General features: G+C 44.8%; 1 protein-coding gene across 2 annotated transcripts in view; it reads right to left on the bottom strand.

The window, feature by feature from the left end:
- ELL3 (elongation factor for RNA polymerase II 3) overlaps positions 1-15,062 on the bottom strand; it is a 285,177-nt gene that overhangs the window by 135,105 nt on the left and 135,010 nt on the right. For both annotated transcript variants that reach the window (XM_063925873.1, XM_063925874.1), the window contains one exon: positions 13,520-13,683. In XM_063925873.1, coding sequence (XP_063781943.1) covers positions 13,520-13,683 — 164 coding nt within the window. The remainder of the gene's footprint in view (positions 1-13,519; positions 13,684-15,062) is intronic.

The raw sequence follows: 15,062 nt of genomic DNA, 5'->3' as shown, positions 1-15,062 counted from the left end.
ATACAATAGTAGGATGGATATTACATACATATCAGGCAGATTTACTGGAACATGTAAAGAATCAATACTGAGATGTTGCCCATAAGAACCAATCATATTCTATAATTTTCTACACTGTACCATACTTGCCAGATCAGTATGGGGGGCGGGAGGGGGGGTCGGGGGGGGGGGAGTGGGTGGCATATGGGGGTGTCGACAGGCGTGATGACACAAAAGGGTGAGTGTCTGCGAAATCGCATCATTGTGGCTATGCCAATATTATCTGCATTTGTTGGCCAGGGGCGAGACCATGATGACATGATTCCGCGCAAATCACATCATCGGCCCCTTCTGTGTGTGTTGGGGGGGGGGGGGCTATGTGCAGGAGAGTAGACAAGTATGCACTGTACTAGATAAAAGATAGCTAAAATCTGATGTCAACATGTCCACTTTTCTTTTAAGTTTTAGGACATCTACCCCATAATCTAGATTTCTAGCTGTGCATTTATATGAGAGGAGTTATCATGAAGGGTGGAATTCAATTGTTTGAAAAGTCGGTTGGGTGTCTGTTTTTTCCGTTCTATTAGATAGGAAAAACCAGACTCCCAACTGACTTTTCAAACAATTGAATACCCCCCTAAAAGAGTTTTACATTGCCACAATGCTGAGTATACAGAATTATTAGTCTGCCATCATTATAGACAATTGCTATTATTTATGAACCAGTATCCACTTATTATACCCCTTTTTCACTGCCGCTAAATCCCAGGTTACTGCAGTGATAACCCTGGACGTGGCTCAGTGGAAACGGCTCCTGTTTTACACTACCTCTTAACTTGGGTCCTTCCTGGGTCCAAACCCGGGCACTACCGGGGGTTGGATTCCCGGGCCACGTTTACAGCATGGGGATTAGGTAATAAACATAACAGTGTCTATGACAGCTGTCACTGGAGTAGAAGAGTTTACAGCCCCCCCATATGGTCCGGGCAGTTAGATTTTTTTTACCCCATCCCCGCTTCATATGGGAAGTGGGGGGAGCTGTAATCTCTCCTTTTGCAATATGGACACTTTACTTCTTGATCATGACTCGCATTTTCTATAGCACTACATAGGAAATCCACATGAAAATGTCTCTTTCCTTAAAAGCAGTCTGTTTATTGCCACAAATACAGTTAATCCAGATGCAGTAAGATATGGGAATGTAGGTTTGGTACAAGGGTAGGCAATGTAAAGCACTTAAGCTGCTGTGGAACTACACATCCCATCATAACCTGCCACAGTTTTGCTGTTAAGGCCTGCTATTTGCCACTATATCGGCCATGTAAATCTGGTCACATATCAAATGCACACGTTGCATAGTTGCAGGGGGCGGCAGTGAGAAAGCCTAGAGCTCCTTATATCCTGATAATCCCAATGTGGTGGCAATTTTTCAACTACGTCCATTACGGTAGCGACTATACACAGAAGGACAACATCTGTTGGTTAAAATCCTCTATGTCTCATGCACGTCTGTATTCCTTGTTTACGTTTTTTGTCTCTGTTATGTTATATCATACTTGCCTACTCTCCCGGAAGCTGCGGGAGGCTCCCGTTTTTTGGGGTAGCCCCCCGCACCCCCGGAAGAGTAGGCAGGTCTCCTGCATTCTGCTCGCACCCTAGTGATGCGGGCAGGATGGAGAGATAATCTCCCGTATTCGCAGGTCCGTGGGGTAGGGAAGGGGTTAAAATGACGCAAATCGTGTCATTTTAGCCCCGCCCCCTTCCCGCGGATACGCTGCTTTTTCCAATGTGGGGGAGGGGCTTGATGTCACAGCCTGGTCCGCCCTCACGAAGTCTCCTGCAGAGTCTCCTCTCCGGGCTTCTCCCGGAGAGGAGAAATTGAAGGTAGGCAAGCATGTGTTATATCCTGAAGTTTGTGTAGTGCTATGCTTAGTATTAACTCATATGCATGGAATCATTTGTGCTTGACCTATATATTTGTTTTAATGTTACATCTTCTATTATTTTTAAATGCATATGCCCTAGCATTCTGACATAGGGAGGAACATCGGAAGTCGATTGTTAGTAACCATCTATGTTCTTGATGTGATGGAAGTACTTTTTGCATGGAGAACATCAATAGAGAGAGATAGCAATTGGAGGAGCGACCACAGTGGTTGAGGTTAAGGTGCTGCTGAGTACGCTCTACTTTGAATACGTGGGAGGTAATGAAGAATTGGCAGGCTAAGTTAGTCAACAAGGTGAGGATGCATAAACAGGAGCTACACTGTGGGGATGGGAAAGGACACCCTAGCAGTGGAGTAGAAGTTGGGAAATCCAGGGAAGAAAGCATGCAAAGGTGTTAGGCATAGGAACCACGGGGCGAAGAGAGAGCAAAAGAGCTGGGGAGCGAGGGGTGACGGGGGAGAGAGAGACAAGGGGAGGTATACAGAGAATGCAATGGAGTGCACAGAATAAGATGTATAAAGTAATGAGGAAAGCTAGCAGAAACTAGTGAGATGAGCATGTAATAAATGAATGGTATGAAGTGGTAATAGGAATCATATTTTTTTTTATTATATAGTACAACATTATATATTAACCAGCACTATATAGAACATGATACCCACATGCGACAGGTCATAGTTCAAAAAACATAGAAATATTAAATGGCAGATAAGAACTACTTGGCCCATCTAGTCTGTCCAAATGTCCATGCACACACTTACACACTAGGGTTCTTTGTCGGGAGCCAATTAACCTACCCACGCAAGCAATGGGGGCGTGGTGGGAATAAATTCACAACCTCAGTGCTGTGAGGCAGTAATGGTAATTAATGTTAATTATTACACCATCTGTACCATGATCTACTACCTAGTGCCTAAGATGGCACCTAAACCTTGGGTTCTGCCACACTGTTGCTTATTTGAGTACTATGACCTCTGTTGCAGAAATGTTTATAAACCATGTCCTGCAATGTTCTGTACTATGGGCCTAATTCAGAGCTGAATGTAGATGTGCAAAAAAAATGATTGAAATCTCTGACATGTGGGGGGACGCTCAGCACAGGGCTTGTCCGCCCAGCATGCCAAGCCCTACTCCCCTCATCCCATCCCCGCAGAGCTGTGAAGGCAGACGGATATCCGCCATGTTTTTGGTCATGTGATGTCATGCAGCCGATGTGGCCCTTCCTGCAAACGGTCCAGACACACCTAAGTTGTCTGGACCGCACCCACGCCATCCAAACACCACCGACACGCCCCATCCCGCCCTGTGACTGTCTCTGCCAGGCAGAGTCGATCGCCCAGTGAGATGTGTGCACACACCTCACTGGGCTGAGGCCTGCAACCGCTGCAGCGACCAGGTCTCAATTAGGCATTAGATGTTTCCATCAATTTCTCTGCAAGGGATGTAAGGCTCAATAGTCAGTAGCTGCTTGCCTCTTCTTTGCTTCCACTTTTGTGCAGTAGGACTATACGCACTATTTTCCAGTCCTCTGGAATCACTGTTGCTAGTGACTGGTTGAATCATTTTCTTAAGGGTGTAACCAGCAACCTTTTGAGCTCTTTTAGTATCCTTGGATGTATCCCATCTAGTCCCATTGATTTATCCACTTTCAGTTCCTCTGTAAATGTACTTGAATCTACCTCATTTTTATGAATGTTCTTATAACTTAACTGTGGCCCCTTCCCCACTTTCTATGTATACTGAGCAAAAATAATTATATAGATGATCTGCAATTATCTTGTCTCCTTTGACCAGAATCTCACGCTCTGTTTTAAGTCACATTATCCCTCCATCTGCTTTTCATCTTTCACTTATAGGGGGTAAATCAGTAAATCAGATCTGAACTGCGCATGCATATTCACCGGGCATCGATGCCTAGCGAAGGGATGGTGAGAAAATAGCGATCGCACAGGCGATCGCAAGGTGATTGACAGGAAGTGACCATTTGTGGTTGGCAACTGACTATTTTACAGGAGTGTCCGGAAAAACGCAGGAGGGACCAGGAGTTTTCAGGGAGGGTGTCTGACGTCAGCTCCGGCCCCAATCAGCAACAAACAATTGCAGCAGCTGTAAGTCCTGAGCTGAGCAGAGGCTGCACAAACTTATGTTTGTGCAGCTCTGCTACAAAAGCAATCGCACACATGCACAGTACTTTACCCCTCCCTCTGTAGGCGGCGACTATCTGTTCGCAGGGCTGCAAAATACGCACCCTAGTGATCAGGTCTGAATTACCCCCATAGACCTGAAAAAAGTTTTGCCTCCTTTACCTACAGACTCCCATTTTCTCCTCAGCTTGTGCCTATCATTATTATTTTGAGTCTGTTTATATTTGCTAAAGGCCATCTTCTTTGCATTCATAATAGTCGATACATCTTTTGTACACCACACTGGCCTCCTTTTCCTTGTGCTTTTCCTAACCCTTTTGATGCAAAGGTCTATTGCTTGTAGTATTGCAGTTTTTAATTTTTCCCACATCTCCTGCACTCCTTCCACGTTCTTCCAATCTTCCAATGAATCACATGTTGAGATGAATCTGTAAAATTTTGACTATACAGCCAAAGGGGTATATTCGATTGAAGTCGGATCCATTCCGACATTCATTTGTCGGAATTTATCCGACCTGGGCTATTCATTGCCATCTCAATTCTACTTTCAAAAAAGTCGAATTGAGATGCAGGAGCTGAGATGCGGGCAGAGGGGGAGAGCAGCGCCGGAGGAGACGGGAGAGCAAGCGAGGTCCCGCTTTCTGGAGACGGGTGGACGCTGCTGTGAGCGGCGGCTGTGACATCCTCCGGCTACGCTGCCAGCTGCTGTAGCGCTGCGCTCCCGGCTCTCCCCCATCTCCCTCCTCCCCCCGTCTCCTCCGGCACTGCTCTCCCCCTGTGCCCCCACCATCTCCTCCGGCGCTGCTCTCCCCCTCTGCCTGCGGCTCTCCCCCCTCTCCTCCTGTAAGATCCCTCATCTCAGTCCGACATTTTTTTATGTCGGACTGAGAATCAGTACGTGAATCAGCAGCTATACCACCGATTCACGTACTATTTGACAAGTCGAATTCCCCGACTTGTCGAATAAAAATAGCTGGGATTGAATAGGTCGAATCACGATTCGACCTTAAAAAGTCGAAAACTGCTGTCTTTTCGACAGACGGCAGCTTTCGACCCTAATTGAATATACCCCAAAATCTTATGAAAAGTTAGTGCATATCTCAAGCAGGGATGTGCGGTGAGCTAAATAGCTCAGGAGGCACTGGCTAGCACCAAAGCCAGATTTACATGCAATATATGAGCCAAAGTGTACATCTGGACATTATACCCAGGTGCTGCAGTATAAACGCCTGGAAATTTGGTGAGTTTTGATTAGAGATGTGCGGAAAAGTTAGCCAGTGCCTCACCTGCCATAGACTTTTTACTCCAGAGTTTTGGCTATAAAAATTATTAGAATAAAGCAAAGAAGATATTTCAAACATATTGTATTTTTCATATACTTTATACAGTCTAAACTCTGGCACAAATGTTAGTATGACAGTAAAGGCTCTGCCTCACCCCACCGCACGTCACTGATCTCAAGGTGTTAGGCAGCTTGCGATACAGATTCGATCCCGATTTGCGCTCCCGTGGGGTTGGTATTGTAAGGCTTGACAGACTGTGCAGGCAAGTCAATCTTGAGTATCTAGTGTACTATCTAGTACAAAGTATAGTCAAAACTGGCACTTAGTCAAAATTGTATATAGACAAAATCTGAAGCATAGATACCCAAAAATCAGCTGCGACCTCACTGATACCAGAGATTATTGCTTTTCACACCCTCTTCTATAGCATCATAGTGTCCTGGTTTTCGGCCAGGGCTATGACATGGACCATGGAGCCAGACAAAAACAGCTGTGTGGAACAGTCAGAGCTCTGATGACATTTTTCACCCTACCTGGTAGGGCTGCTTTAAGGAAAGCTATTTGTTATCCAAAAACTCTGTTATGATAGCTATTTCATTCAAACATATTGGGGTAAATTTACTAAGAATCGTATTTTCCCGTTTGAGGTCAAAGTTCAATCACGAATGACATTAAAAGTGTAAATATGCAACTTTTTGAATTGATTACGACTAATTTACTAAGCTGCCGTATTCTGCATTTTCGGTTTTTCCGATGTCGATGTCATTCGTTTTTTTAGGCAGTGTTTTACGTGAGTGACTTGTAAAACACTGCCGACTTTAATACAATGAATCTCGGCCGGATCTGAGAGATCCGTGCTGGGCTTCATTGTGCACCTTGTAAAAAAAATTAAAAATGTTTAAACTTAAAAAAAAAATTGCGTGTGGTCCCCCCTCCTAAGCCAAACCAGCCTCGGGCTCTTTGAGCCGGTCCTGGTTGCAAAAATATGGGGAAAAAATTGACAGGGGTTCCCCCATATTTAAACAACCAGCACCGGGCTCTGCGCCTGGTCCTGGTTCCAAAAATATGGGGGACAAAAAGCGTAGGGGTCCCCCGTATTTTTGAAACCAGCACCGGGCTCCACTAGCTGGACAGATAATGCCACAGCCGGGCGACACTTTTATACAGTGCCTTGCGGCCGTGGCATCAAATATCCAACTAGTCACCCCTGGCCGGGGTACCCTGGGGGAGTGGGGACCCCTTCAATCAAGGGGTCCCCCCCCCAGCCACCCAATGGCCAGGGGTGAAGCCCGAGGCTGTCCCCCCCATCCAATGGGCTGCGGATGGGGGGCTGATAGCCTTTGTTGAAAGTTATGAATATTGTTTTTAGTAGCAGTACTACAAGTCCCAGCAAGCCTCCCCCGCAAGCTGGTACTTGGAGAACCACAAGTACCAGCATGCGGCGGAAAACCGGGCCCGCTGGTACCTGTAGTACTACTACTAAAAAAATACCCCAATAAAGGCATTACACACACACCTTGAAAGTATAACTTTAATGCATACATACACACCACCATATACACATACTTACCTTATGTTCACACGAGGGTCGGTCCTCTTCTCCATGTAGAATCCAAGGTGTACCTGTTGAAAAAATCCTACTCACCAAATCCAGTGTAGAGGGCTCCTCGGGTAATCCATTTGTAATCCACGTACTTGTAAAAATAAAAAAACGGGACACCCGACCACGAACTGAAAGGGGCCCCATGTTTTCACATGGGACCCCTTTCCCCGAATGCCAGAAACCCCCTCTGACTGATGTCTAAGTGGGTTTCTTCAGCCAATCAGGGAGCGCCACGTTGTGGCACCCTCCTGATCGGCTGTGTGCTCCTGTACTGTCTGACAGGCGGCACACGGCAGTGTTACAATGTAGCGCCTATGCGCTCCATTGTAACCAATGGTGGGAACTTTGTGGTCAGCGGTTGACCGAAAGTGACCTCACCGCTGACCACAAAGTTCCCACCATTGGTTACAATGTAGCGCATAGGCGCTACATTGTAACACTGCTGTGTGCCGCCTGTCAGACAGTACAGGAGCACACAGCCAATCAGGTGGGTGCCACAACGTGGCGCTCCCTGATTGGCTGAAGAAACCCACTTAGACATCAGTCAGAGGGGGTTTCTGGCATTCGGGGAAAGGGGTCCCATAAGAAAACATGGGGCCCCTTTCAGTTCGTGGTCGGGTGTCCCGTTTTTTTTATTTTTACAAGTACGTGGATTACAAATGGATTACCCGAGGAGCCCTCTACACTGGATTTGGTGAGTAGGATTTTTTCAACAGGTACACCTTGGATTCTACATGGAGAAGAGGACCGACCCTCGTGTGAACATAAGGTAAGTATGTGTATATGGTGGTGTGTATGTATGCATTAAAGTTATACTTTCAAGGTGTGTGTGTGTAATGTCTTTATTGGGGTATTTTTTTAGTAGTAGTACTACAGGTACCAGCGGGCCCGGTTTTCCGCCGCATGCTGGTACTTGTGGTTCTCCAAGTACCAGCTTGCGGGGGAGGCTTGCTGGGACTTGTAGTACTGCTACTAAAAACAATATTCATAACTTTCAACAAAGGCTATCAGCCCCCCATCCGCAGCCCATTGGATGGGGGGGGACAGCCTCGGGCTTCACCCCTGGCCCTTGGGTGGCTGGGGGGGGGGACCCCTTGATTGAAGGGGTCCCCACTCCCCCAGGGTACCCCGGCCAGGGGTGACTAGTTGGATATTTGATGCCACGGCCGCAAGGCACTGTATAAAAGTGACCCCCGGCTGTGGCATTATCTGTCCAGCTAGTGGAGCCCGGTGCTGGTTTCAAAAATACGGGGGACCCCTACGCTTTTTGTCCCCCGTATTTTTGGAACCAGGACCAGGCGCAGAGCCCGGTGCTGGTTGTTTAAATATGGGGGAACCCCTGTCAATTTTTTCCCCATATTTTTGCAACCAGGGCCGGCTCAAAGAGCCCGAGGCTGGTTTGGTTTAGGAGGGGGGACCCCACGCATTTTTTTTTTTGAAAAATTAAAACATTTCCCACCCCTTCCCACTGAAAAACATGCACGGATCTCATGGATCCGTGCATGCCTATACAAACACGGGATAAAAAAGCAGGTCTGTTTTTTTTTTAGCACTTTTTCACGATTTGTATTTTATCACGGCAGTGTTTGGCTATTGTCGGCAGTGTTTGTGTTTTGCACTTTTTAGTAAATTCCCGATTTCTACCAAATTGCAGCAGTATTTGACCGATGGTGTATTGATTCGTGATTTTTTCCTAGGACTTCCAAAATATTACGAATGCCCTCATCACTGCCGTGATTTTTGCTTAGTAAATTACCGAGATGACACTTTGAAGAAAAAACGGCATCTCGGTCAAAATCGGGATCTTAGTAAATATACCCCATTGTGTTGCTAATCTTTCAAAATGATTTTTCTAATGCAGAAAGGAATATCGATAAAGACAAACACGCTAATTGGCTCAGAACAGAGTAATTAGCGAGCGAGTGGAGGTGGGAGTAGTCTGAGCCAGCTAGAGGCTTGTTAGCTAATTCTCAGAAAGCAGGTGCAGCAGTCAGCTAAACCCCCAATGTCACTCAGGTGAAACGCCCCTCTGGAGGATGGGAGAGACAAAGCAAGACTTAACCCTACATAACAAGATGCAGACTGAACGCTGGAAGAAAATACTGCAAGATCACCAGTCAGATTTATCACATATATACGAATAAATAATCTGCATTAGAAGGAAAGAAAAAAAAGTAAAATCTTAACTGGTAATAAAGCATACACAGCAAACAAAAACACACTAAAATGTGCTTCCAACATACTTCCTAAACATGCTGCCCAATGCATACCTCCCAACATGACCCTCTCCAGGAGGAACAGAATGCTCTGCTCCTGGACTTCCCTCATAATATATGATTGCCATCACCTGTGGTGAAACACCTTTCTTATCCATTAACCTGTACAACACAGGTGCCGGCAATCATAAATTAGGAGAAAAGTGCAGAAGCATAGCACTGTGTCCCTCCTGGAGAGGGCCATGTTGGGAGGTATGCCCAATGGAAAAGAATGGGGAAGACTATGCTGGCAGTAAACCCCTTAAAATAAAAGCCCTATTGCCAGTGAAATCTCTTTTCTCTCTCTGGTAAATTCCCTCCTAAATGTTTAGCTCTAATTGTGAATATTCTATATGATGGTTCTCCTGTGATTTAATGAACGCCTTCGCTAGCATCAATAAGGACAATGATACCTCCATTAAAACCGAGATCTATTTGTTTTTGTTTTTTTGTAAGGTAGAATTCTAAAAACGTTCACACAATTTACGAAACGTTCTATATATACTCATCCCTCGTAAACACTGTTCTCACAAAAGTATACAGAGTCAAATGATTATCTACTCGTGTGGCACAATCTGCATGGTCTGCTCCCAGTTCTTCATTTTCTAAAATAAACTGGATGCTTTGTAACCCAGTGGTGAATGTGAAATGACGCAAAAAGAGAGAGCTTTTCAATTATGGGTGGGAGCAGATAGGGCAAACTGATTATGTTTTGATAACATTAGAGGTGGGAGGATGCGTCACTCGGCCTTCAGACTACACACATCCATTACTTGATAAAAAGCCTTGCTCTAAATACCCCTTTCCTAGAACAAGGTTCTAAGAAATGCATCACATCTGCAGTTAAATCCTACATGTATCTATATTCATCACAGCCTGCAGCTAATCCACTGCAGCTCATCATATGAAGTTTTAGCTCTGCTGAATGACAGGAAAGCAGTCACAGAAGGTGAAGGCCGTGTTGATCTTGTCACCCACGGTGTACGGGCAGCATATGTCTCAATTGCTCACCATAAATTAATCATCAGCTGTAAGGATGAAGCACAGTCCTAAGTGTAAACAAGCATACAACATATGGACTATAATTATCCAACTCCTGTAGTAAGTATTGCATCACGTCTACAGTACTTTGCATTTATTCACACCTTGTCCATTTAACCTGTTTAAATGCCGAATCATTACCTTATTTTCCATGTACCTTAATAGAAAGCTTCTAATTATTGCTATTATCATTATTAGTTAAATAACGCCACTGATTACACTGCACTGATCTCACAATATGAGCATATACATATGTATTTGTAAACGATAGTAGATATTAATGTAATATGGTGCATTTGCCATGTGTGTAACCCTTTCTAAGACTCCCATCATCCTCAGTTGGCACATAAAGACAGCTATATTAACTAATATGTTTGATGGGATACATACAGTATCCCGGCAGACGGGATATCAGCTATCACCATACCATCAGCTGCATCCTGTCTGCTGGAGTCCCGGCACCAAGTCCCCTTGCGGGCTCGCTGTGCTCGCAACAAGTTCTATTCCCACTCGGTTGGTAGCGTGAACCCACCAACCGAGTGGGAATCCCGGCCGGGTGTCAGCATTCTGTTTGTCTGTAAAATGCCGGCTTTCGGGATTCTGGCGTCGTCCTTCTGAACGCCGGGATCCTGACAGCCGATATATTGACTGCATCCCTGTTTGATATGTCTCCAGACTTACTAGCATAAATGCAACCAGAGATGCACAACCATAAATCCAACTTGCAGACAATGGAGATAATTTCCAAAGAGCAAAACCTCAGATTCACAGTGCAATATTGCACAGTGTGCCTTGATCTGCGCAACGTTTGCGCTGGAGCCAAGGCTTGCACATGCTGAGGAAAAGGGCATGGTGGGGTGATGCAGCACTTCCCGGAGGTGCAGCACAGATAGGCACCTTAATGTCGCTGGGTGAACAGCTGGAAAACCATAATGCAGCGTTCTTCACTTATTAAAGGGAGGCATTTGATATGTCGGCTGTGGGGATCCCGGCGTTCAGCACACCGGTGCCAGGATACTGACAGCTGCCATACCCACAACTATTCTCCCTCTTGGGGTGTCCATGACACCCCTGGAGGGAGAATCAATAGCGCATAGCGCGCCACCATGCCCGCATAGCGCGCTACCATGCCCGCATAGTGCGCCACCATGCCCGCAGCATGGCGAGTGCAGCGAGCCCGCAAGGGGCTCTTTTGCGCTCACCCCACCGCCTGCATGCTGGCGGTCGGGATACTGGCACCGGAATGCTGGGCGCCGAGATCCCAAGCGCCGACATAACATAGTAGACCCCTTAGTAAGATATGTCTGTTTCATTTTGTTGTAACAATGCAAATTAGTATAGAGTAACTTCAGGTTCATTTTCACCTCATGCTCCTTGTTATAAGTACTGGTGCACAGTGTGGTGCAAGTTGCATTATAAATGCATATGCCTTACTGGTTGCTATGATTATGCAACTAAATGACTAAGGTCATTTCCTCAGTAACTTATTTGTGCAGAATCTATAAACACACACAAGAGAAGAAAATCCTGCTGCAGTCTTCAAAGACACCTGTTCAGAAATCCATGGACAACCTATATACTGTATAACATAACTTAAGTAAAAATAACAAACATATACGCCAATACGAACAGACAACACTTTTAGTAGCAACGCCTCTAGCCTCCTATCAAACTCATTAAAAATAGCAAGTAAACCCATTACTGGACATTAAATGATATTACCCAGTATGAATTCTTGTATTACGGAGTGGGTATAAGATTTAGGGGTCTATTCATGAAGCAGGCAAAAGTGTGTAGAAGTGAGGCAGTGGAGAAGTTGCCCAATCAGCACTGAACTAACATTCATAATTTGCATACTGTACAATTGTATGGAGCAGCTGATTGGTTGCCATGGGCAATTTCTCCACAGGCTCAATTCTCCACACTTTTAACTGATTCATGAATAGACCCCATAATCTTGAGGGGGTTATAGCTCAAAGCATGGAAAGAGATAAAGTGGAGAGATATAAAATACTAACCAATCAGCTTCTAACTCTCATTTTACAGGCTGTGTTTGAAAAATGTCAGGAACTGATTGGTCAGTGCTTTATCTCTATCCACTTTATCTCCATTCATGCTTTGATAAATACCCCCTTTAGTAAGTAAAGTGTTTATCCACATCTGAGAATATTTGTCGCACACCTTTGCTAAATGAAGACATATGTATGCAGTACATAACATCTGATTATATTCCATATCTTATTACCTTTGCTGACGCCCGAGAACTAGGGACAGGCATGTGAACTCTGTCCTCTGCACTAGGAAACTGAAAAGTTCTAGATTGCAGGACTTAAGGTGCATACACACGGAGAGATATAACTGATAGATTTTGACTATATAGTCACAATCGCTCAGAAAGTTAGTGCATATCTCTCCATGTGTACACAGCCAGCGATAGCGATGCGCGTCCCCGCCAGGTCGCTATCGCTGCTAAAAATAGACTGTGCAGGCAAGTCAATTTTGGCTATGTCGCTGGAAAAGAAAAAGCATCCCCTTGCTTGAATAAGTTAGCCAAAATCGCCCATAGCCAAAATCGCTGGTAAAGTTAGTCAAAATCTCCTACTGCCAGTTCAAGGGAAATCGCTCAGTCAAAATCTCTCAGTCAAAATCTCTCCGTGTGTATGCACCTTTACATAGAAGTGTGGATGGTGAATCATGCTTGTAGCTAATCTTTTGCCAGTACTATAATCGACCCATGTAAAGTAAAAAGTACAATTACTTCTTATAAATTAAGCCAATATAAACATGTATTTCGGCCACGTGTGGTTCATAGGGTAGGCCAAAACTTAGGTCGACAGTCTAGGTCGACCCCTATTCGTCGACAGTAACTAAGTCGACACTTAAAATAGGTCAACACACGCATTAGGCCGACATGAGCATGGTCGACATGACAAAAGATCGACATTGATTTTTTTTTGTCGTTTTCTTCGTAGAGTGACCGTGAATCAATATTAGTGCACCGTGACCCCCTGCATGGCTCACTTCGCTCACCGTGCTTCGGGCAGGTTACCGTTCCCAATTGTAGTCCAGTATGAAAAAGTTCAAAATATGGGGAAAAAAATATGAAAAATTCATGTCGACTTTTTGTCATGTCGACTTAGAATATGCCATCCTAGTAACCATGTCGACCAATAATAGTCGGCCTAATGCATGTAGACCTAAGTGTGGATGACCTAGAGACTGGATACCATTTCGGCCCCATAGCGCAGAATTTAGTTATACACATACTTTTGTGCGATGTTCCAGGTTTGATCTCAATGGCAGTCCTGCTCCATGTTTCCTTCTCTACCTGAGACATGCGGTCACGTGTTAGCTGGTAGGACTCATCAGTGGCACACACAGTGATCTTATCCTGTATAGTTCCAATGCAGCTCAGCTGCTTCGCTCCGGTCCTAGAGAAGATATTAGGGAAAGATTTTTGTCCCTTTTAGAGCTCAATAACAGTTTTCACTTTTCATTAATGCAGTAAACCCATGATTATTTTTAACTTTTTAGAACAACTTATTGTGGCAGACTGTAAAACAAATGCTGCTATTTATTGTGTTCCCTTGTTTCTTTAGACTGCTTAATGAGTGATAATTCTGCAGATTTTCGACAGTTATGTGACTGACATGGCAACAACAGTCACATGGCACATGATGTAGTGAGAAGAGTGTATGCGGAACACACCTCTGAACTCTATTTTCACTGTGACAAAATCCCATTTACCCTTCAAATGACATGTTGGCATTCTGAGGGCCTCTGTGTAGCTTAGCAAACATATGAGGTGGCCTGTGCACAGGTATAGCCACAAAAAGCAGATGTGGTTGTAATCTTACGTACCTGTAATAACCTTTAACAATCCTGTCGTGATGAGATACCTCTAAGACAAGGATAAGGTACATACGAGTCCGGTGGTACTCTCCAAGAGTCAAAAATATAACTACCAAGCCCCAAGGGTGAAACGCGCGTAGGTGTTGGGGGACACTGGCTGTGTGCACAGCACGTCCCCACTCAAAGACAACACCTCCATTGTCTTATATTTCTGGAATAAGGTACTGACACTCATATTCCAAAATACTCCCTCCTGGGTAGTGACAGCTGACTTCTCCAATGGACTCAATCCACCGCACCCTTCATAAGGAGTTATTTTACTTGTGCCTCCCAGTACTTCACTCAACTGTTACAGTGCATCCGAAAAGTATTCACAGCGCTTCACTTTTTCCACATTTTGTTATGTTACAGCCTTATTCCAAGATGGAATAAATTCATTTTCCCCCCTCAAAATTCTACACACAATACCCCATAATGACAATGTGAAAAAAATGTTTTTTTGCAAACTTATTAAAAATAAAAAACTAAGAAATCAAATGTACATAAGTATTCACATCCTTTGCTCAATACTTTGTTGATGCACCTTTGGCAGCAATTACAGCCTCAAGTCTTTTTGAATATGATGCCACAAGCTTGGCACACCTATCTTTGGGCAGTTTCACCCATCCCTCTTTGCAGCACCTCCCAAGCTCCATCAGGTTGGATGGGAAGCTTCACTGCACAGACATTTTCAGATCTCTCCAGAGATGTTCAAACGGATTCAAGTCTGGGCTCTGGCTAGGCCACTCAAGAACATTCACAGAGTTGTCCTGAAGCCACTCCTTTGATATCTTGGCTGTGTTCTTAGGGTTGTTGTCCTGCTGAAAGATGAACCGTCGCCCCAGTCTGAGGTCAAGAGCGCTCTGGAGCAGGTTTTCATCCAGGATGTCTCTGTACATTGCTACATTCATCTTTCTCT

The sequence above is a fragment of the Pseudophryne corroboree genome, chromosome 6 (assembly GCF_028390025.1).
Source record: "Pseudophryne corroboree isolate aPseCor3 chromosome 6, aPseCor3.hap2, whole genome shotgun sequence".
Classification (NCBI taxonomy): Eukaryota; Metazoa; Chordata; class Amphibia; order Anura; family Myobatrachidae; genus Pseudophryne; species Pseudophryne corroboree.
The sequence above is the reverse complement of the archived record's forward strand: the minus strand, read 5'-3'. Positions and strand labels throughout refer to the sequence as shown.